Source organism: Brachyistius frenatus, unplaced genomic scaffold (assembly GCF_029030835.1).
Source record: "Brachyistius frenatus isolate BFR_SWC_R1_liver_20210118 unplaced genomic scaffold, ASM2903083v1 Contig_34, whole genome shotgun sequence".
Classification (NCBI taxonomy): domain Eukaryota; kingdom Metazoa; phylum Chordata; class Actinopteri; family Embiotocidae; genus Brachyistius; species Brachyistius frenatus.
In genome coordinates, this window is record NW_027210633.1 from 2062501 (window position 1) to 2085860 (window position 23360).

The 23360-nt window shown below is 41.4% G+C and overlaps 1 protein-coding gene across 3 annotated transcripts in view; it reads left to right on the forward strand.

Annotated features, from left to right (window-relative positions):
* Positions 1-21683, forward strand: part of kdm6bb (lysine (K)-specific demethylase 6B, b) — a 25737-nt gene extending 4054 nt beyond the window's left edge. For 2 of the 3 annotated variants that reach the window (XM_069700634.1, XM_069700632.1), the window contains 20 exons: positions 1458-1514; positions 2859-3023; positions 4356-4412; positions 4705-4924; positions 5036-5281; positions 5423-5578; positions 5670-5951; positions 6833-9414; positions 9506-9632; positions 11019-11124; positions 11887-12092; positions 13442-13620; positions 13714-13782; positions 13868-14016; positions 14144-14258; positions 15261-15448; positions 15556-15697; positions 15773-15899; positions 15987-16157; positions 18171-21683. In XM_069700634.1, coding sequence (XP_069556735.1) covers positions 2905-3023; positions 4356-4412; positions 4705-4924; positions 5036-5281; positions 5423-5578; positions 5670-5951; positions 6833-9414; positions 9506-9632; positions 11019-11124; positions 11887-12092; positions 13442-13620; positions 13714-13782; positions 13868-14016; positions 14144-14258; positions 15261-15448; positions 15556-15697; positions 15773-15899; positions 15987-16157; positions 18171-18194 — 5265 coding nt within the window. In that variant the 5' untranslated portion in view covers positions 1458-1514; positions 2859-2904 and the 3' untranslated portion in view covers positions 18195-21683. The remainder of the gene's footprint in view (positions 1-1457; positions 1515-2858; positions 3024-4355; positions 4413-4704; positions 4925-5035; positions 5282-5422; positions 5579-5669; positions 5952-6832; positions 9415-9505; positions 9633-11018; positions 11125-11886; positions 12093-13441; positions 13621-13713; positions 13783-13867; positions 14017-14143; positions 14259-15260; positions 15449-15555; positions 15698-15772; positions 15900-15986; positions 16158-18170) is intronic. The other variant, XM_069700633.1, reaches the window with a different exon arrangement.
* The last annotated feature ends 1677 nt before the right edge of the window (positions 21684-23360 follow it).

The window sequence follows — 23360 nt, forward strand, 5'->3', positions numbered from 1 at the left end:
ATAAAAGCAGGATCACCAGCAAAGGCAGCTTTAAAGCACCTAATGCTGCAGTGATAAAGAGGTAATTTCAGCAGAGAAACTCCCAGAGCTGATCTCTGAAACAGACGATTTCAGTGGATCATGAGGCGATGGGAGGATTAAAGTGCACATTACCTGTCATGGTGTGTCTGTTGCACTGCATCATGTAGCATACCGTGCTGTATGTCGAGAGAAAAAAAGGCCTTGCAGTCTCATTTTACCTCATGTTAGCAGTGTATGTACATGTTGTGTCCTTTTTTTCTGCTCTAAAAATATATCCAAATGCAGTTGAGTCTAAAAAGCCCGAAGCCACAGCAGTAAGAACTGTCTGGCTTCAGTTGCTCTAGCAACTGGGTGGAAATGGACTCTGGATGAGGCTGCTCACTGAGCTCATTCAGCACTCCCAGAAAGGTTAATACACCCCAGCTGCAACAGTCTTACTACAAACAAACCTGTGTAACAAACTTGTAGTACAAGAAGCCAACAGGGAAGTGGTAAGGTGTTGCATGGCAGCTCTTCACATGGCCTATAAATAGCTGTGGGATGTGAATGCATACAGGGCAAGGTGTCACACAATACAACAATTCTGTCTGGCATGCAAAGTTCCTCCATACAAGGTGGGCTCACTGCAGCACAAGTGTGTCAAGGGGCAGAAGGAGATATTTTCTAAGTGTGCTAACAAAAAGATCTTATACAACAGCTGTGTTTTCAGAAAAAAAAAAAGTCTTATAAATAAGGATAGAAATATGACTCTGAAAGAACAACAGACAAACACTTAACCTGGTACACTAGTGGCTCTGCAGGACTCACTGGGCAGCCACACAGCTTGCTTTTCCTCATGGATTTCCTGAAGCAAATGTTATAGGAAGTAAAGATCTCCTGACCCCCCCCCCCTAATGAGGATGTGTGCTGTTGATTTCAGCCACCAGTTGTGTCTGAAAACTATGGAGTCGTGGCTTAAAGGGAAGGGTGATTAAAAAAAAAAAAAACAACCAACAGCCATGTTCCTTTGTTCTTTAAGTAAGGTTGCCATGGTCCTTGGTGTTACTGCCATGTTTTTTTTTTTTTTTCTATCAGTGGAGGGCCACTGGCTGTGGTGGCTGCTGCTGCTGGGTAGCAGTGATTAGAGAGCGGCTGAGTGCACAATACAGCTCTGGCTGTCTGATGATATGACCGCTGAACAGATACAGTGCAGCAGAAAAATACAGCGTGAGGAATTAAATCCAGCAGAAGCACACAAAGTGACAGATTGGTGTCGATCAATCACCAAGCCACGTGATGAGAAAAAAAAAAAAAAAAAAGCTTCTTTTGTGTTAAGCCAGAACTAATTTTTGCAGACGTGAGCCAGATGTGCATGGTGAGCCAGATGTGCATGTTTGTCCGTCTGTGTAGCCGAACACAGAACATTTCCCTCAGCCGTGTCTTGTTCTTTTCCACAGGCTGCATTTTGCTCCCAGGTGTGAAGTGGAGGGCCTCCCAAACACAGACCAAGACTGGTAACCACAAAGCACGTGTTTCTCTCCCTGTACTTTGTGTTTGTGCATGGATACTTAAATGCTGACATACTATGTGTACCTCTGCAGAACTTTATATTATCACAGAAGGAATTGGTGCAGGGTTCACACTCAATAGGAAGAGGGCCAGATGGGAAGATCACTGTGAGCTCAAAAACTGCACAGAATATATCGTCAACTAATAGCTACTAATAAATCTTAATTTTAATAGCTGTTTGTATGAATACATGGAATATACATGCATCCCTCTTATGGAATCATTTTCAGAGAACAAAATACAAGATCAACATAGAAAACAGTGTATTTGTGTTTATGATACTATCAAATCACTTCCAATCTGACATAAGGTGCCTATAGCAGGTCCGTATTCATGTTTGTTGAAGGTGAAAACAGTGAAACAGTATCCAGACAGGCATCTTCTTGCAGGCCATTGGAAATTTTAAACAGGCTGCATCTGGCCCCCGGGCCAGAGTTTGATTAGCTGTGTGCATTAAAATGTACAGCGCAGTAAGGCAGTGGTTCTCAGATGGTCTGTCCTCAAGAACCACATTTTACTGATCATTAAGTCGCAGCCCAAACCTTTGAAGTTTTTGAACCACTCAAATTTATTTAACAGAAAAGTAGTGCAGTAATACCCAGTGCCTTCATGCACCGTTAAAACATGGAATAATAAAGTGCAACAAAAGTGCAGCTAGGGCTAAAAACCCTAATGAAATAAACAAGCAGACTTATTTTGAATTACAGGCAAATTTGCTTTTAAAACAATTTGAAACTTGTGACACTCATCAAGCTTCAAGAATCAAAACTGAACTTTAAAATATGAAAAAACAGGTACTAAAACCTAATCCTGACACTGTTAACAAATGCTAAAAGGAGAGCTAACTACTGATGTGACAACTTTAGTTAGTTGTTAGTGCTGAGGCAACTGGACGTGTGCTGCGCCATTGAAAATGTTTGTCATTCAAAATTAAAAGAGCTGCATAAGAAATTCTGTACACTTCAAAATAAAAGTTAGACGGTTTCCCCTCAACTTCTCTTTCCACACATACTGTACATCCACCACAGACACAAAATGGCCCCGCAACTCACTTAATGTGTCGTGAACCACCTGTCGAGAGCCACTGATCTACGATACAAGGATGAAGAAAGTAAAGCCTCCCTTTTTTTTTTATCAAACAGTGTAAATGAATTAACTCATCGCAAAATAAAATGGTTGTACAATGCAGAGTGGAGGGGATGGTTATTGTATAGAACTATGCTAAGTTTAAGTTTACTCAGCTTCATCAAATGAGATGATATATTTATTTGTTCTTTTATTTTTTTCAGTGTTTTCTCACCGTACACATCAAACAACATCTGTGTTGCAGGCTGCATGTATCACCCAGCAGAGCTCTACTCTGGCCGTAACACATGGGACTCCTATCCAGCTGGAGGACCTAACAGAGGACAGTGGGCTCCTGTAAACAATCGCCCCTGGAGCCACACACAAAGGTCAGCAGCACCATCACAACGCTCACTCAAAGTTGTTCGGGTCTCTTCACTTTAACCTGTTATTACTAAAAGGACAGTATTCTGTTCACCAGGGGCACACTCATGGTTTCAGACACACTGGGTGTCGCCTTGTTATTTACTCTACATACTCTACTGTAGTGTAGTTTCTCTCATTTCTGTGAGACTACAGTAACCTTCAGTCAGAGGGGACATTGTTGGCTCTTACAGTTAAGATGCAGTAAACGTGCAGCCTTTCTGAAAAGATGTTAAACTCTGTGGGAGTTGATGCGGGAACAACTTGAGGCTCGAACTTCCTCAGCACAGGTCATTCCAGCAGGTGGGACCTCAGCCTCTGTCGTCTGGGCTGATCCGAGATAAGCACCACTTCACTTGGCTGACTGATTAACTGAAACTCTGATGAGCATATTCATGAAAAACTCTTATTTGAGCTGCAGCTGCGAGAGAAAACCCATCTGCACTTTTAACAGGCAATGAATGAAACTACAACCATCTTCAGCTGCAGCTGCAGACAGAAGCCTCAATCTAAGTGTTCAGTCGCAGCGGTTGAGGAGAGCTCTAATGAATATGATTGTAACTGCAGCTATGTGTATCTGATTGTGGATACAAACAATTGTGACTGATAAATTTAAATCATAAAAATAAACTCTTGTAGCACAAATTTGACATGATTTGGACACCGACTACAATAGGCATGGTTTTAAGGAAAATGATCAAGTATGCTACACTAAGTAATCACGTTGTTTGGTTAAAAAGTTAAGTTGTGGTCACAGTGACAACACTTAAAGAAAAAAAAAAAACATAAAATTCACAAGTGCAAAAACTCGTGATCACAGGACACAGGTGATTTTGCCTGTGAAACATTTGGTTTTGGAACACTTTCATGGTTTGATGTGTGAAGCCCATGTAGATTCCCCAGTGAAAACTTTTCCCCATATCTTTCCCATGTTATCATATGTTTCAAAATGTGATAAAACACGTGTCATACATGTGATCACGTGTTTAAAATGTGCAAAACGTGGGAAAACTTATGAACTTGTTGTTCTGTGTAAATGATCCTTGCAGAGGTGTTTAATTAACAAAGTATAGCAATTCAGTGAAGTCAAAGATTATTTTATTGATATTATTGTGATGATTTTGTTTCAAAAGGGGACAATTTTATACCTGTCATGGTTAATCAGAGTCTCTATTATGACTTCAATTCAATTCCTAACTATTAAAATAAGTGTCAGAGCTCCAGGAGTTTTTATAATTTCACTAAAGTCATCATTACCTTAAAACAATATCAATTTTATTTTTGTTTGATGACTACAGATGCCAAGGAGGACGCAATCAATCACATCATTCAATATCAAGTCGTCTTTACAATAGGTGAGTGAAACAGTGTATTTATCAATCACACACTGCACTGAATATGTTTTATTGTGATAATCATCTTTTAAAGTTATGGACTATAATGTACTTGTTGCTAAAACCACTTGATAGATAGTGTTTGTTTTTAAAGGCAACTTCACCATGTACTTGAGTAAAAGAACCGAAGACTTGATGTTATGACAGATTTGAGTTTATCAAGTACGATTTGTGACAGACTGAGGCATAATTGTGTTGAATCCCTGTCTGCAACATGATACTTGTTGCTAAGTTTAGTTGCTCTTTTTCTCAGGGGGGACAGAACAGTCAACCATGTCCAGGACAAGGGCATCTCCAAGGGGCACCGGCAGCTGCTGCGGATCTGGGATGGTAAAGAGCAGCCGTTTGAGACCCAGAACTGGCATCACAACTCCACACGCTCGTTCCACAACCGAGCTGGCACTAACAACGGTTATTCAACGGGACCCGAAGATCGCTACCCAAATTGGGACAACAGTGTCAGCAACTCTGTGGTGAGACACGCCGATCTGGAACAATAGTATTTTCAAAGGACTTAATTTTGTCATCGAAGCTGAAAGTATGTCATCATTTGACCTTTGGATCCATTTTTTTCTTTCGGTCAGCACGGAGGTCCTCGCCTGCATCGCAACAACAGGGAACTGCAGCCCCCACCAGAGAGATGGGCCCCCTCAGACTGCCACAGGAGCTTCCCAGACAGAATGGTAAACAACAGACAGGGACCCTGGAAACGGCCAGCCCCCCACCAGCGGCGAGAGCAACTGCACCAGCACAGTCCACCCCCACAGTACCCTTTATCTTCAAGGGATGAGTGTCCAGCTAAGAGGAGAAGAGACTCGGGTCCTGATCAGGTAAAGGTGTTCGACTCAGGACAACAAACTTTGTTTCATTTGTAAAAAAGCCTGTACAGGACTTTTCCTTTCTGTGCAACAGCACCACCCACTGGCAAAATGTCCTCCAGTTAGACAGGATATTTGTGCTTCTGTGTTTAGTCATCTCATCCTGGATCAAGACATTTACCTTTACTCGCCCACGCTCCATCACCACCTCGCCACCACCGCTGCAACCAAGAAGACTGGAAGCCTCTTCACGACAGGGCAGGTCCTTGCCACCACTCTGACCACAGGACCTCAAAAACACAACAACAGGTAAACTTGCATAATCTCTGATGTATTACTTAAATTTAAAACTTAAAAAACGTCACCGCTGACTTTCATCGTTGGTTTGGAAACTTTGCAGGAAACCTCTAAAGTGCGAGCTGGAGGACACGGTTTCAGTAACACAGCACCTCTGAACCAGAGCTGCTGCAGCAGACCGCCACATCACGGAGGAACTAAAGAAAAGGTCGAGCGGAAAATCTCGTCTTCACCAGCAGACCACAACCGTGTGCCTTACAGCCACCAAAACCATCACTACCACCATCAGTGGCACACAGGCCACCCACGAGCCCCGCAGCACAACGCCCCACTACGTCCTCTGGAGGAGAAGGACTCCCGGAGCCATCACCACAAACAAAGCACAGTAAGAGATCAACATTTAAACAGAAATCTGTCTACATCCAAGCTGTCACACATTAGATATGTAAAGTGTGTTACAGGTGAAGGTAGTAAATTAAACATTAAAACTCTCAGTATTTGTTCCGTTTCATCTTACTTTGTTGAATTCATATCTCTATTAATGTCCATATAACAGTACACATACAGTATATGACTTAATAATTGGCTGGACAGTCTGGAAAAGGTGGTGGAGAGGAGGACGCTGAAGAAACTGTTATCCATATTGGATAATCCGGCAGACCTGCTGCTGCAGAGACAGCGGAGCACTTTTTCCAAAAGACTCCTCCAGCTCCGCTGTCACAAGGACAGATACAGGAGATCATTCCTGCCCACCGCTATCAGTCTATAAAATAACTCACCTCTGGTCAAATCCATCACCCAACAATAATACCGTTGGTTGTTTGTTTGCTTGCTTAAATCCTTGCACTATTGTTTAGTTAGTTTAATTTAATATTATTCTATTTTATTGTATATATATTGCGCATTTTCAGATTTAATATTTGTTACTCTTATTTGTATTGCTTTACCTGTATCTATAATGCTGCTGTAGTAAAAAAAAATGCCCTTGTGGGATTAATAAAGTGTCTATCTATCTATCTATCTATCTATCTATCTATCTATCTATCTATCTATCTATCTATCTATCTATCTATCTATCTATCTATCTATCTATCTATCTATCTATCTATCTATCTATCTATCTATCTATCTATCTATCCATCTATCCATCTATCTATCTATCCATCTATATCTGTCTGTCTGTCTGTCTGTCTACCTGTCTGTCTATCTAATTGATTGTTCGATCCCTGAACAAAAGTCCAAACAGATATTACTGTAAATCTGCAGGAAACTCCGCGCACTCATCTAAGCGGATATTCAAGAGACCGAGCCCTCTCCAAGTCTTCTGGTGTCGACTCTTCTCCCTATTCATCCCTCCTCTGCAGTCCTAAAGATGGGGGTTCTCCTTCCAGCAGTCCACGTGCTCCTTCCAGTCCCTCTTCATACACGGTGGCCAGTGGCAGAAAAGATCCGTCAGTCATCCAACACTGTTGTCCTGGCCTCAGTGGACAGCAGAAACTCCAAGAAAGCCCCAGTCACACCTTGAGACCCGGCCAGACATCTACTACATCTCTTACATGTCATGCTGGTATGAAATCCAGGTTCTCAGACCCCAAATACAGAAAGACCTCACAGCTCATATGCTCACAACAGTCTCCTCACAGCAGGTCGAGAGCAAACAAGCTTGAGAAAGAGTTAGAAAAACACAAAAAGGCTGAGTACAAACAGAAAGATAAGCCGGTGAAAAAGGAGAGAAAGGGTGAAGTTCAGAAGATGAGAAAAGGTGAGGAAAGAAAGAGGAGGAAGAAAAACGAGGAAAAAAAGTTGGGCGAGAAGAAAAAGAAAAGAGATAAAGCAGCAAAGAAGGAACGGAAATTAGGCTTGAAAACTAAAGTCACAGAAAAGGACATGTTCACTTCCAGATGTCCAGGAGAGGCCAAAATGAGTAAAGCGGAGCCTTCAGGTTTGACTCCACTGCATCAAGGCCAGTCACCCGCCAAACACAAGCACAGGGAGAGGAATAAACAAGCAGAGACATCACATAGCCCGTTCACATACACTCTTCCTCCCAGCTGCGCTTCACAAAATCCGTTGTCTAAATCTGAAAAATACAAAATACCCAAAAAGAGCAGCAGCTACTCAAAACTGTCTGTCAGGGAACAACCTCTTGTCAAGAAGACCTGCCCCAACCAGACCAGCAAGAAGCCCACGATCGTCTTGTCCCAAGCAGAAGATGAACCAAAAACAAAACCCGATGACGGACTCCGTTCCCTCCTATTTAAAGCCTTAGCACCTCTCAGTATGGCATGTCCTGTTAGTGTAGAGCACCCCATCCATGGAAAAGAAGGTGGGCAGGGAGGGAGCCTCAGTGCTCCAGACCTTCAGCCCGTTGCTGTGCTGGGAAATTTGAGGGAAACGGGCGACAACCTCGCCAACACCCCTCCTGTACTCAGCTGGCAGGGTTCTCCAGTATCAGTTTTAGGAGAAGACGAAGAGGAGCTAGAAAAGGGAGTGATAAGTAGACCCGTCCTCCAACCCAGTCCGACCCAGTGCTTTTCACCTCCTCCTGCAGACAGTGACACCAATGATGATGTGAAAAAGGAGTCTTGTGAGGGTACACTGGATGATTGTTCCCACGATGGCATCTCTGAACGCCGGGATCTACCTTGTAAAACCGATTTGAAGGAAAATGAAGAGGAGGTGGACAGCGGCAAGGAAAAGTCTGGCTCTCTTCTTCAAGAGCTCCACCACCACACAGCGGGTTTGGACGATGTCTTCAAGAGCCTGGCCACCTTCCTCGGAGGCCAGAGGGTCACGTGTCGAGGCGGTCCGTTCGGCGGGCCTCCTGCTAGTGCTGCTAGAGGGGTGAAGTACTCGTCTTCTCTCGCACTGGGGCCAGAGATAGACTGTCACGAGAGTCCGGATTTCTCCCCCAAATCAGACCCAACAGCATCCTCCGAACCCGGTAATCAATCACCAACTCACTCTACCTCAGACACACTTTTAAAACTTCCGGCAGATCTGAGTGAGCCCTTCACGGACGGCCTGGTACAGGAAAATGAGGAGGAACTTGAGAGTGATGGAAAAGAGAAACAAGAGGGCAAAGATACAGACATCCTCCCGGAGAGACCAGAGTCAGCTCTACTGGATGAATCTCTGAGTGCAGAGCTGAGACTGACCACAACACATCCAGCGCCTTTCACCAGCCTCATTAAGGTCACTACCAAGGAAGAGAGAGGAAACAGCGAAGAGACAGAACACACAGATACAGACAGAAAGAAAAAACAGAAGGCCAAGGATGGGAGAAGCGAGGGAGAGATCAAGATTAAGATAAAGGCACAGGAAAGCAAGGTCATCTGTTCTAAAAATAAAGCAAATGAACTAAAGGATTTGAAAGAGAGGGATGCTTCAGCGTCAGTGCCGGTCATCTCCAGGAACTCATCCAAACCTCTCAAAGATAGTAGGAAGGGCCAGATTCCTCAGGAAAATCAAACCCCACATGGCAAAGACATCCAGAGAGAGCAGGTGGACACCGAGAACGCTGATGTAAAGACGGCAACAGAGAAGAAGGTAGAGGTTGAAAAGAAAACAACATCAGTGGCTGGAAATACCAACTCCGACACCTCAAACTCAGCCTCAACAAAAAACACATCCAAATTAGGTGCTCCCACACCAGTAAGTAAACCAGTGGACCCCCTGAAACTGAAAGCATTGTCCATGGGCTTGTCTAAGGAGCTGAAGATACTTCTGATTAAAGTGGAGAGCGCTGGGAGGCAAACGTTCAACATATCAGAGATGGAGGAGCAAAGAATCCCACTTTCCAAGCTCAGCATCAAAAACACAGCCACGGAAGTGATCAGAGCGTGCAAGTGAGTACTCTGACAAAGATACTACCAGTCGGTCAAATTTCATTCCTCTTAATGAGAGCTAACATTTATTGCTGTGTTACTTTCATCCAAGGGGAATGAGGGTGAAGGGGAAATTCAAGGAGTCCTACCTGCTTCCTGCCTTTTCTGTTAAACCCAACATTAACATCGATACCCCCATTCCTCGGGAAAAGCTGAACCCTCCCACACCAAGCATCTATGTGAGTGTACACTCATTAGCTGAATCCAAAATGACTTAAATTAACATGTACAAGGTGCGATCAAAAAGTTTTGCGACAGTTCCTGTTGCACATAAATGAAGAGCACAGCACAGCGATGCGGATGGATCTGGGGGAAGCAAGAGCATTTGTGAGAAAATATTCCAAGTATACGTTGCTTGATCAACATCAGCATTTGTTCCATGAGTTTTTGTGACCTCTGCGTCATAAGTCGGTACGTGAATTTGCAATTTTACCATGGAGCTGAAACGCACATCAAATCTTGTGTCAAATGTTTTGAGAACAGGAAGAAGTGTCAAGGAGCTAAATCTAGTGAGTAGGATATCGAGAAACATTTCTAAGCCATCATCGTGCCACAGTTCAGATCGTTAATACTTAACGTTTTTACTGAGACACCTCAGAACTAGCAGTGCTGACTGTCCGACCGTAAGGGATGAATTCACAGTGCGCAACCCTGAAAATATCAAAGAAACCCCACCTAGTTGCTCCTGAACACCTCCAGCGCTCTTGGATTGCCACATTCTGCCGTTCTTGAAACATGCTTCACTTGGTCGTTGCTTCATTGCTGTAGATTTCCAACGCATTTCAAGGGTCTCTAGCGCCGATTTCCCAAGTTTGACACACAATTAAATGTGTACTCTCTGCTCAAGTTTCAAGTCCGTGGAGAAATTGCAAACGCACACGTACCAGTGGTGACAAAACGAGTGAAACACAGGTGCTAATATTGGTCAAGTCTCTCAACTTTTTGATTGCAACTTGCAATATCCACAAATGTTGAATCCTAAAAAGTTGTTTTTAGCCGTGCCAGCAGTATAGTTCCAGTGATGACATTGTAGGCCTGTAGGTCACATGGTCCGCCTCTTTGGTCCATAAACTATTAGATAGATTGATGTACATCGTTGGTATGGTTCTCTACTGACGTTTGTGACCTTTTGATTCACGGTGAAATGTCTTGGAAACGTGAAAAAACTGCTTGGATTGATATGAAATTTGGTTCAGACATTCATGCCAAACTGTGGACAAACTGTAATAACGTTGATGATCCCAAAGTACCAGAATTTAAATTTGGCAAACATGCTGAGGTCAGATGGTGAAAATGGTCAAAATTATAAAACATACAGTACAGCATCAGCATTGTCATCATGACCCTAAAGCCTCCCAAAGTTAGCATCTAGCTCAAAGCATCACTGTATGCAAAGTATAATTATTCCTTGCTCTCAATAGCAGCACAGAGCTGTCTTATTGCACCTTGTGTTTCAAGACATGTACACATTTCAAAACTGCTGTCAGTATTTTCCATCTGTTTTAAAGACAGATATTTATTTGCTGCGTTCAGATGTTCAGAGTTGTTCTGTGTCTTTTCTGCAGTTGGAGAGCAAGAGGGACGCCTTCTCTCCAGTTCTGCTTCAGTTCTGCACCGATCCCAAAAATGCTGTTACAGTCATCAGAGGCCTCGCTGGCTCCCTCCGCCTTAGTGAGTTTATACACCACACTCATCTCAGCTCATTTGCTTTAACAGAATTTTTCACTTTCCACTCACTCTAAATGACTTTTTGGAGATTAGTCGAATATTACCGTTAATTAGGGCCTTCAGTTTATTGTTTCGTGAAAACCATCATGAAAGGAGCAGGGAAAGAGAAAGGAAATGAATTCAGATATACATTACCATATCATACAACTAATTTTTAGACATTTGAGTGACGACTATCATGAAAAAATATGAAGATCGTCTGTCACAATCAGTAGGTTTGGGTGAAGATTTCCCATTCATGCAAAACCTGCTGGTTCTAAGAAGGGATGTCTCCTGAAAACTCTGTATGACCATGTTTCCAACAAGTCAGCATAGAGTGCCACATTTTCACAGTCACATAACACTTGTGTCTTCATCCCTCGAAATCTGAATGCAGACCGTATAGGCTCAACCATGACGTGATGGCAGGTCAAATGGGTGAATCCATTTAAATATTTCAGTTTTGGGTATTTTACAAACATCAGATAAACTCATCTTATATCTTGTTTTACACATTTTCCCTTTATCTTCACTGTAAAGTATTTTAAACTTCAGTCAGGATAAAGGAATTAATGCAATATAAGTGGGACAACAACCTTTTTAAAATCCCAATTTCTCTATGAATCTGAAATTAAAAGAATAACTGAAAAGTGTTTGAGAGACTTTGGAGATATGTATTTATTTGATAATAACCTCGGTTCTCTGCTCTCTTTTCCTTTATGTGAGATCTTGGTCTGTTCTCCACCAAATCGCTGGTGGAGGCCAATTCGGACCATGCAGTGGAAGTGAGGACTCAGGTTCAGCAGCCTGCTGATGAGAACTGGGATACAAGTGGCTCGGCACAGACGTGGCCCTGCGAAAGCAGCCGCTCACACACCACCATTGCCAAATACGCCCAGTACCAGGCGTCCAGCTTCCAGGAGAGCCTGCAGGTAGACATTTTCTCTCATGCCGCACACGCACACACACACACACACACACACACACACACACACACACACACACACACACACACACACACACACACACACACACACACACACACACACACACACACACACACACACAGTTTTATATTTAATTAAAGCAATTATTAATTGAGTTGACCAACGCCAGCTTGTATTCCAACTCTGATCTAGATGAAAAAAAAAAAGCAGAAATGTTTGCTTTGCACACTCCGGATCTGATTCAAGAACCATTCCTACAAACAAATTTGTTCTGGATACAAGTGATTGAGGTTTTATAAAGTTTATGATTTTTACTGGCATATTTCTGCACATCAGTTTTGTACAGTTGAGTATCAACCCGTGTTGCACCCAGTGAATTAATTACATCCCAACTAATTTCTCTTGATTTCCATTGGATTACAGCACTGCTCCGATGACATGAAATGGACTGCTTTAAGGACCCAATTTTTATATTAGCTAATTGTCTCCTGGCACCACTTTGTTATACTTTCCCAAATTTATTTTACTCTTAAGTGTCATTTTTGTGAATTATTATTTTTTATTTTATTTATTTATTTATTTTATTTTTTTAATGTATGTATGTGTTTCCCACTGAAGTTGACCGTTTCGATGCTCTGGTGTCATTTTGGACAACAACATGAATCATTAAACTTGAGAATATTCTGCCGTATTACACATCTCTGTATCTCACACACGTTTGATAAGCACATTTTGGTGGATATATATATATCAGAATTTTTTTACTTCCTAATATCGGCATCGGCCCCAAAAGTAGCAGTCGAGCTCTAATAAAAATGTTGCAAAAAGCCTGTTGTGCTTAAAAAAAAATTGTTTTAAAAAAAGCACCAGAGCACCAACATTAACTGTTGATTAACTGAGATTATTAACAAAATAATCAAGTCTGCATGCAAAATACTTGTCAATAAATTTGAGTTCTGTCTGTCTTTCTATAATCGTTGGTGAGTATCAATGCCTTGTGAGTTTTCAGTAGGTTTCACACGGTAACAAACAGCATGAAAGTGTTGTACTAGTAGACAGTAATGTTTCAGAATTGTTTTATAAACTTAAACCAGTACATATATTTCACATTATAGCAAAGTAAACAAATGTTATTTACTAAAGTCACTGTTCAGAGTGTATGTGCTGTATGTTTCTATTCATCATCAGCCATTGAGCTGCCTGGACTGATTAAATTCACATATGTAAACAATGACCCAGGTGTCCCTGTCCAGGAATGACCTTGTTGATGATGAACGGTGTGATGAAACCTCCATTTATTTGCTGTCAGCTAATCAAATGTAGATGTGTTATAGGAGGAGAAAGAGAGTGAGAATGAGGAGGAAGGAGAGCAGACCTCGGACTCGTCAGCCAACACAAAAGCTGCTCTGATGTTAACCAACAGTAAAGGCAGTTCCTCTTCAACAACCAGTAAAGCCAATCATGCTCCCATCTTCAGCAAAGCCCAGCCTGTCCAGGACACCAGCTCGCCCAGGTTAGCACAAAATCCTCATCTGCTTTTGTAATAAATCGCTGTTTCATTGTGTGCACAATACTCAGCTCACACTTCTCTCTCTCTCTCCTGCAGCTCAGAGCAGAAAACAGTCGGAAAGGTCATTAAATTCGGGACCAACATTGATCTCTCTGACCCAAAAAGGTGAGATGATGTTTTTAAATTCCTCCCACTGCCTGAGGGTCCTTGTTGTTTCTACCTGCCATTTTGTTTTTGTGTTTTTTACAAGGTGGAAGCCCCAGCTGCAGGAGCTGCTGAAGCTGCCAGCTTTCATGCGAGTGGAGTCCAGCAACAACATGCTCAGTCATGTCGGTACCACCATCCTGGGCATGAACACGGTCCAGCTCTACATGAAGGTGCCAGGCAGCCGCACGCCAGGTCAGTGTGTGTCTGACATCACAGTTAGGTGTATGTAAGCCTCTGATTTTACAAGAAGGTCTGTTTTAATGTGTTATATGAAGGAAGGTTTTTTTTTTTAATTAATAAACTGCTTGTTTCTCATCAGGTCATCAAGAAAACAACAACTTCTGCTCAGTCAACATCAATATCGGGCCCGGTGACTGCGAGTGGTTTGCAGTGCACGAACACTACTGGGAAGCTATCAACAAATTCTGTGAGAAGTGAGTAAAGAGGTTGTTTAACTTTACTACAGATGTGACAATATGAGGTGTGATCAAAATGTTCAGACTTTTCCTGTTGGACATGAACGCAGCACAGTAAAGCACGTGAAGCCGGGAGAAGGAACAATCTTAATGAGCAAATGTTCCAAGTCCAACATCAGGACCTGTGTTACATGCTTTTTTTTATGATCACTGGTTTGTGTATGTTTGCAATTTCCCCAAAGACTGGGAACTTGAGCATTCAGTGCACATTACATTTTTTTCTAATATTTTTGGGGAAAAGAAAGAAGCCACAGGGAGCCAACTCCAGTGAGCAGGGGTGGTGGGGAGCAACGATTGTGTTGCTGTGGATGAGAAACTCGTGTGTTTTCAATGGACCCTGACCGGCTCGATGTTGCTGATGTTGCCAATGTCATGTTGGAGAATCCAATTGCCATCAGGCCACAGTTCAGCTCTTTTATGCTGAATGTTTTGCCTCAGACGCCTCAGAACGTCACAGTAGAACTCTGTGTTTACTGTCTGACCCTTGGTGGCGAATACATTTTGCACCCCCCCCCCCCCCCCCAAAAAAAAAAAAAAAAAAAAATTCAAAGAAAACCCAGCTGGTTGTTCTCCTGATCTTACACACCTTCTTCGGCCTTGGATAGTACAACTCAAAACACCTGTCCCGGCTCATGGTTTCATTGCTGTAGGTTTTCTGCAGCATTTCAAGGGTTTATTGCTGATTTCCCAAGTATGAGACAAGAAATTCTCTGAAACTATCTGCTCAAGTCCATCATAAAATTGCAAATGCCCACGTACCAGTGGTCACAAAATCTTTTGTAACACAGGTGCTCGTGTTGATCAAGTGATGTAAATTGGAATACTTTTTTCACAACAGCTCTTGCTTCCTCCTACTTCGTGAACTTTAATGTGTGGCGCTCGGTTTGGGAGCTTTTTGATATCACCTTGTAAACTATCTGTGTAGACTAAGCTGCTTTGTTGCAAACTGCTTCCCCTCAGGCATGGAGTAGACTACCTTACAGGGTCCTGGTGGCCAGTCCTGGAAGACCTCTACAGCTCTAACATCCCCGTGTACCGCTTCATTCAGCGGCCAGGAGACCTGGTGTGGATCAATGCAGGGACAGTACACTGGGTCCAGGCCGTGGGCTGGTGCAACAACATTGCCTGGAATGTTGGACCGCTCAACTGTAAGTTACAACAAATACCCAAAAATGAAGCAAAATACAAGGCTTAAAGCTTGATTGTTGCGTGTCTCAGATGAATATACGTTGTTCACTGTGCCGCTTTCTTTCAGCGTACCAATATCAACTCGCCCTGGAGCGCTTCGAGTGGAACGAGGTGAAGAAGGTGAAGTCAATCGTTCCCATGATCCACGTTTCATGGAACGTGGCTCGCACTATCAAGATCACCGATCAGGATACCTTCAAAATGATCAAGTAAGATTTCTGTCTGCGTTTATCTGTGTCTGTGTGGGCGTTTATTTTCATCTTCCGCTCCTCCGTCTCCCTCAGACACTGTCTGATGCAGTCCATCAAGCACATCCAGATTCTGAGAGACCAGCTGGTGGCTGCAGGGAAGAAAATCAGTTACCAGAGCCGTCTGAAGGACGAGCCGGCCTACTACTGCAACGAGTGTGATGTGAGTCCCTCCTCCTCCTCTTCTTCTGTGGTTTAGATGCATTACAAAGATGATGTGAAGCATAGTGCCCTATCTGTGTTTGTGCAGGTGGAGGTGTTCGACCTGCTGTTTGTGACCAGTGAGAACAGCAGTAAGAAGACCTACGTGGTGCACTGTGAGGACTGTGCCCGTGCGAAGAACCCGTCGCTGGCAGGAGTAGTGGTGCTGGAACAGTATCGAGTAGAGGAGCTGATGAAAACCTACGACAGCTTCGTGCTGGTCAGTATCACTTTTTGATCTTTTTACAAGAAGAGTAGAGATGTACGTTTGAGAGACCTCTTCGTGCTACCGTTTATTTTATATTAGGTACCTACACCTTAGTGTTTTACAACATTGGAATTCTTGCCGATATCTGATCATTTTTTCCCCTAAATTTAAGACTCTTCTGCAGTAGAATTGACACATTATGCCAACTCTTAATGTAATTTTTGATGTTTAAGTACAAAGCAGCACTAAAGCACAGGTTAGACCTTGTGTTAACTAACTCTGTGTGTAAATACAGTTTAATTTTGTGGTGGATGCTGGCATGAAATACAATGTTTCACAAAAGATAGACTTTCTTTGGGCAAAATAAGAAAACATATAAAACATGCCATATTTATTTTTATGGGACAATTTTTTCAAACTGGAAGATTCATCTTACTTAATGAGGTTTGAATGATTCTTTCCCTAAGACAGTCATAACAAATAGCAACTTCGATATCTGTTGTGGAAACATTAAAAAAAAACCTTCACGCTGCAGACATATTTTGCCCCTCTTTCACAAAAACTACAATGACATCAAGCTCCGCCCACATCCTCACATCAGCATACGGCATTTTCAAGCTCCATTAAAGCGTCATTTTATCGGCCTCTCGTGTCATCAGAAATGTTCTTTCCAGGCTGATGCTCATATTTCATTTCAAAGCCATGAACATGTCATCAGTCTCAGTTGATATTATCATGCACCCCTCTATAACATTGCTCCGTTCAGTTCATATTTTCAGTCTATGCTGCATCACATTCATGAATATGGAGCTGCAAATTTACATTTCTCCTAAACATTTTGCAAAGATCTGTACAAATACATCTTCCAGGCAGCCATTGGTTCAGTGTGATATGAGTTTTGTTTGCTATTAATATGCATTTATTTGTTGTCTGAGTTGCCATTATAATTTCTTTGTGGTGCTGCAGCCAGGCACGGTTACATTTTAACCCCCTGGTGCCTTTAAAGGAGCAGTGTGTAGGATTTAGGGGCATCTGGTGGTGAGGTTACAGATTGCAACCAACTGAACAGCCCCTCGACTCACCCTGGTTGTGTTAAAACACAAAAGGCCTCCCCAGAGGCAGTGTTTGGTTTGTCTACTCTGGGCTACTGCAGAAACATGGACATAAAACATGGTGCATTATGTACGGGATGACTCTCTTCCCATGTAGATATGAAGGGGTCATTATAAGGTGAGGAAAACATAATCATTCTGAGGGCGTTTTTACACCTGAAAGTCTGGACCATCTAAAAAGTATTTTCAAACAAACTGAGCTATGGTTCATTTTGATCTGGGCCTAGACTATCTCTCTTGGTTGGATCAAATGTTGGTCCTTTGATCTGGACTGTGGTCTGCGGCACCTTTCACATCTACTTTTCCAGATCAAGCAAGCTACGTGTGAAAGCACTCTTAGTTTCAGGTATTATACACTCATGAAAGATTTATTTTGAATATTGCCCATTAAACCCCCCCCCCCCCTAAATCCTTTACATACTCATCCTTATTTGCCTGCAGTTTTCTTTCGTTTTACAGCGGCAAATAAATGTAAAATATCCAATGCACCACTGTTTTGAAAGATTTTTAAAACCAGCCAACCATGAATTGCGGTTTCTACTGCATGAGTCCAGTTGGGCACTTTTACTCCATATCATTTCCCTATCTTTCTCTCTCCTCATTGCTTGTCATCTGTCAAATGTATCGATACTGTACATAATCTAACCTATTATAAACCTGCACATTGTAACATCTGGAGAAAGAATTAGAAAAAACAAAATTTTTAAGTGATTCACAGACCTTCTACATTGTAACACAAACACCGGTGCGATTCACAGGAAAACAGAAGTTTAAAGCGACCACTCTCCACAATGGAACAGATTCATCTGATGGTTGATTGTGCTAAGTTGTAATATATGTTTTAAATAGTTGGTCGCAGCTCTTCTAAGTGGTCAGCTGACCTCTGTGTCTTCCTCTTTCTTCCCTCTTTCAGACTCCATCACCCATTTCAAAGTGACGACTCCTCCACGGTGTCTTTCAGCCATAACCAAAACTCTTAACGGCAGCACAAACGTTGTCTCCAAGGCAATCCGTTCCTGCAAAACACGTTTCTCAATCAGCCAATCACGTTTACTCAGTATTGTTTACATCACACAATAAGGTATGGATAACTCAGCCAATCCAACTATAGCTCACTGTCTTCCCCATACCAGCTGCTGATTGGACGTGAGTTTTTTTAAATAGAATGACTAGACTGGTACTTCTCATGAAAAGCATTTCAGACGAGTACAAAACAAAAACAAAAAAAAACAATGTGAGCACTGCTAGCACTGAAAATCAGGTTATATATGTTCAACGGACACTGCTGTGATTCAAAAGCGTCAAGTAGCCAGTTGTGTGTGTTGATTCAGGTACTTTTATGCAAATTCAGTCAAACTTTTTTACACCAATCTAGTTATTCTATATGTCCATGAATTTGCTGTGATTCTATTGTACCAGCAGGGGAATCGCTTCACAGGAGAAGTAGCTGATTGTCACATTTGGCATCGTATTGGTTCCTGTTTTTGTTTTTTTTAGTTTGGTATTCAGGTAAACTCTGACATTTGTAATTCCTGTCTGTAAACTCTTGGAGGTGCTATTCCAATCTTATTTATTCTCGTTAGATACTTAAAAAAGAAGATGAACCAGCCTAGAAGTACACCACATTGGCCTTGTGAACTGTATTTAGAGGAGAGGTAATTAGAGCATTAAACACACACAAATGAGGTTTTATGTGTTAAAAAAAAAAAAAAAAAAAAAAAACGGATCAAAAACTTTTATCAGTTTCCCTAAAATACGGGTTTACTGGAGGACTAATATGGTTTCATTCTTAGTTGGAAATCACGTGTGTAGAGGGGAATTTTTTGTTTTCGTTTTTTCATGACTCCAGCTAAACGGTGGTTGGTGCGGTTTTTACAATCCACCGAGAAAACAGACACACACTGTTCGTTTATATTCTTTGAAGTGGGAAAACAGTCCCAGTTTTATACCTCTTTTGTTGCAATGTTTCACTGTTTCTGCACAGCAGAGAAAATAAGGAATTGTAAATTGTGAATGAATTTATGTGATACGCAGTGGTGTGCATAGACGGGGAGCAGAGAGAGGGGGGTGTCAATGAAGTGCCCGTGAAGTAAGACGTCCAAAGAGACACACAATCATAATCTTCTAATGCAAACCCCCCACCCCCGCCTCCCGTGTCCCTCCCTCCCCCAACAACAACTGTAAGGCCAAACAGAGGGGCAGACGGCAGGGCAATTCACTGTTCCTATATCGCCCAAAACATGGGGTCCAGCTCCATGCACTGCCACGGGGATTCATGTTCTGTTTCTGGTTTATCATGTTGAAGAGCACATGAACTGAAATATCACAAGAAAGGTCCATTTCTAACAGTCCATCAAATTTAGTTGTCTTTGATGTCGATTTTTCTGTCATTATGTTGTATTTTGCATTTACAATTTTTTAATTTTTTTAAATAGGCAAATACAAGGACGACAAAATGTGCACAACTTGAAAGTAGACCCAGACCGATGCTGACACTGTTTTTTGAGAGTTTGAGACATCTTAAAAATTACATATCAACCAGTAGGAATTTTTATATATATATATATAATAACATAATTTTTTTGGCACAGACCTCTTCTATTTTTTAAGGAATTATGACAAAGATACATATTAAGCAGTTCATTTTAACACTTAACTTGTCAGTGCTCTCAAACTATGTAATGGTGACACTTTCTAAATGACCTCAGTAGTTGTTTGGTAACGCTGTAATGCAGTTTCTTCTAACACTAAATTATGTATATAAGCAAATTTTGTAAATGTATTGGTCTAGCTCTACTTTAAAGTACATTCAACATTTTTGAGTCCAACCAACCCGATTTCACACCAAAGCGTGTAATACACACCCGTCCACTAGAGGATGCCTCGTCTAGATGTGAAAAGTAAGGTGCCTCAGGTTTAGGCACCAAAAGCCACAAGGCTAGGTTTAGGAAAAGATCGTGGTTGGGTTGAAACAAGTACATTTTTATACAAGTAAATTACTTAAAGAACGTTACACAAGTTAAATACGGTACATTATGTTGGTAGCTTGCTTATATTATTTAAAGGCTTTTGCTTTCTCACAGACTCAACGAAACACTGGTCTCCTGAATGAAAGCCCTGTGTTCGTTACACCCCTTACCTCAACCCTGCTTCATCACATGACCTCCTTCACCCACCGTGGTCATACATGCGTGTACTTTTCACGCCTAGTTGAGGGAAAACATGACGCTCTAGTGGACTGATGCCTGTATTACACACATAGGTGTGATACCTGGCTCTTCCTACACAGAATGTCTTCATCACTCACTGCACTGGACCGTATTTACAGTATCGACCTGTTTTTAAATTTGAATGGAGGTGCAGCATCACTACTGTATTAACCGATCTATTTAAATCACCGTCCAGCTCATACCTCTGCCCTCATCAGTCTGTGCACACCATTTCATGTACATAATGTATCTGTTTTCAGGTTTCCTGGAAGACTTATGTAGTTTTGTTCTCAATCAAAAAATCGACTTTGTAAATGGTCAATTTTGTCCACCTCAAGTCATTTGTTTTTGTTGTAGCTATATTACAATACATCCTGAAAAAAAAATTCCTGTTTCACTCGAGTTTAAATTACTGCAAAGGGAATTTCTTCCCACTTTTATACCTCTTTTTGTTGTCAGTTTTTGTTTTTGGATTACAGAGAAAAATGGAAAATTGTAAATTGTGACATTATTTATACTGTACATGGTTGTTTTCTTATATATTTATTGCATATCAAAGGATACTTCACTTGTTAAGGGGCTACAAGGTATTTTAAAGATGTAGTACAGTCATAATGTGTGGATAGGGGAAGTGCAATCAAGGGGGCGGTTTCATTTCCGTGGTGCTAGACCCCCCCTTGCCTCAATGCCCCCTCATTAAACAGCATATAACGATGTATGAACATACAGTAAGTCAGTGACAAAACTCAAACCAACCATTTGGTGCTTACAAACCATTTCAACACAGTTTACTGGAAACAGAAATGGAATGATGTCTTTGTACTGTATCGAACAGATAAATACAAGATCTTTTTAAACCTTTTTTTTTTTCATTGTATGAAATTCATAACCTTCGTGAGGCATTAGTGGTTTTATGATGAGCATTAGCAGTAGTTGTAATTCTTGACACTTTTTGCAGAGACTTTTAGGGATGTGACTTTTAATGGCGTCGAGGTTTACTGTGTCTTGTCCTCATTAATAGTATTATTTGGAGGATGTAATGATGCTCTTATTTTTCCCCTCTTTGACTTGTTTGATTTATGCTGCACTTATTGTTTCCAAAAGAACTCACATAGAAGAAAAACCTGAGCCAGACCTGTCTTAAAACCCTCTGTGATTTTTCTGTGACATATTGTATTGTTGTTAAAGAAAATAAAATGTTTTGATAAATTATTCAACTATGACTTTTTGCCTTTGATTTACTTTCTGTCGTGTCACCAGGCGCCACCTGCTGTTGTGGCTTCAGTCCTGTCTCAGAGTAGGTATTCAGTCAGGCTCTCCTTACATGTACAAAAATGATATGCTGGATATGTTTGATCTGATATCAGTTCTTGAAGAAGCAGAAATGGAGAGGGAGTGTGAGTTCCATTTCTTTCTGTCACACTTTCATTTCAAAACCTGTATTTTTACAAATATATTTCACATATTTATTTATTTCTGTTGTCTTTTAAAAGAGCACAATTCATGCCCAACCCAATGAAACTGGCTTCTACCTGAATCTTTAGTTTTGATAGTTTCAATAAACTGTCTTGATGCAAAAATTGCACCTAGCAGAGACAGACAAATGCAGATTTCTTTTGTTTTCTTTTTTTTTGCCATGCTTGCCGCATCAGGATGGTGATGACAGTTGTTCTGTCCACCATTTTGGTCTAGACTGAAATATATCCAACTGTGAGATTGCTATGAAATTTTGTACTGAATTTATTTTCCCCAGAAAATGAATACTTTGGACTTTTCCTGCAGAGCCACCGGCAGGTTGCCAACGACTAGGGTCTGAATTGCCATGGCATTTTGCTTAGATATCTTCTGGGCCGGGAGGCTGAAATTGAATGTTAATGACCCACTTTACTTTTTCTCCAGCATCATACTTTTAATCTATTTTGTTAAATTTCTCAACATCCACTTGCCAACATAAATTTTTTTCCAACTCTTAAGAATAATCTAAAATTATAATTTAAATGTGTCTGATACTTTAATTTAACCGAATACAAACGTAATGAGATTTCCATCAGCCTCAACTGTACCAATTAGCAGATATTAGCACGCTGACAAGCTTATGTGGTTAATATACCTGCTTAGCATCACCATGTTAGCTTTGTCATTGTGCATGAGTTATCCAGTTCTCTAACTCATGCACAAAATGGTGAGGCTAAGCAGCTATATTAACCATGATCACCACTAAAGAGTGCTGCCATTCGCGTTTAGCTCAAAGGGATGCTCGGCTCAACCTCGCAGTGCTTCTGTATGGCTGTTGTTGTAGTTATGTTTTGTTCTCCTGCGTGGAAGTGTCGGAGGAGGAGATGGTGAGGCTCTGTGAGGTGATTGGTTTCCACCAGACTTAAAGATCTGTCATCTCAATTTTAATGGTGTTTTGATCTTTTAACAGTTATACTGTATATCAGGATGAGCGTTTGCAGGGTTTCTTTTTTAAAAAAAAATTGTTTTAATTTTTTTTTTTTTGTATCCCTTTTGTCGATATAAATCTGTTTAACAGAAGCTGTGATTGCATGTGTGAGTAAGACTAACCTGACCAGACATTTCACTGTGCCAGCTGCACTTCTGTCGGTCTGCAGCTGATGGCTCCACTGAACCAGTTTGCTTCCTTCGCAGTTGTTGATGTTGAGGGAAGAGAGAGCATTACTCATTTATTTTTCCCTCCAATAGTTTGCTGATACCATCTTGTCAAAGCTACAGGCTGCAGCTGTTCCATTTACTTAAGAAGCAATGCAAAAGTACCGTGAAGTCATCTGAAGGATATATTGACATTTCTGAGGGAGGTGCCCAAAGAGGGACACACAGTGGGTTTTATATATACTGTCAATCACAGAGACTGGCAATTAAAATAACAACCGAGA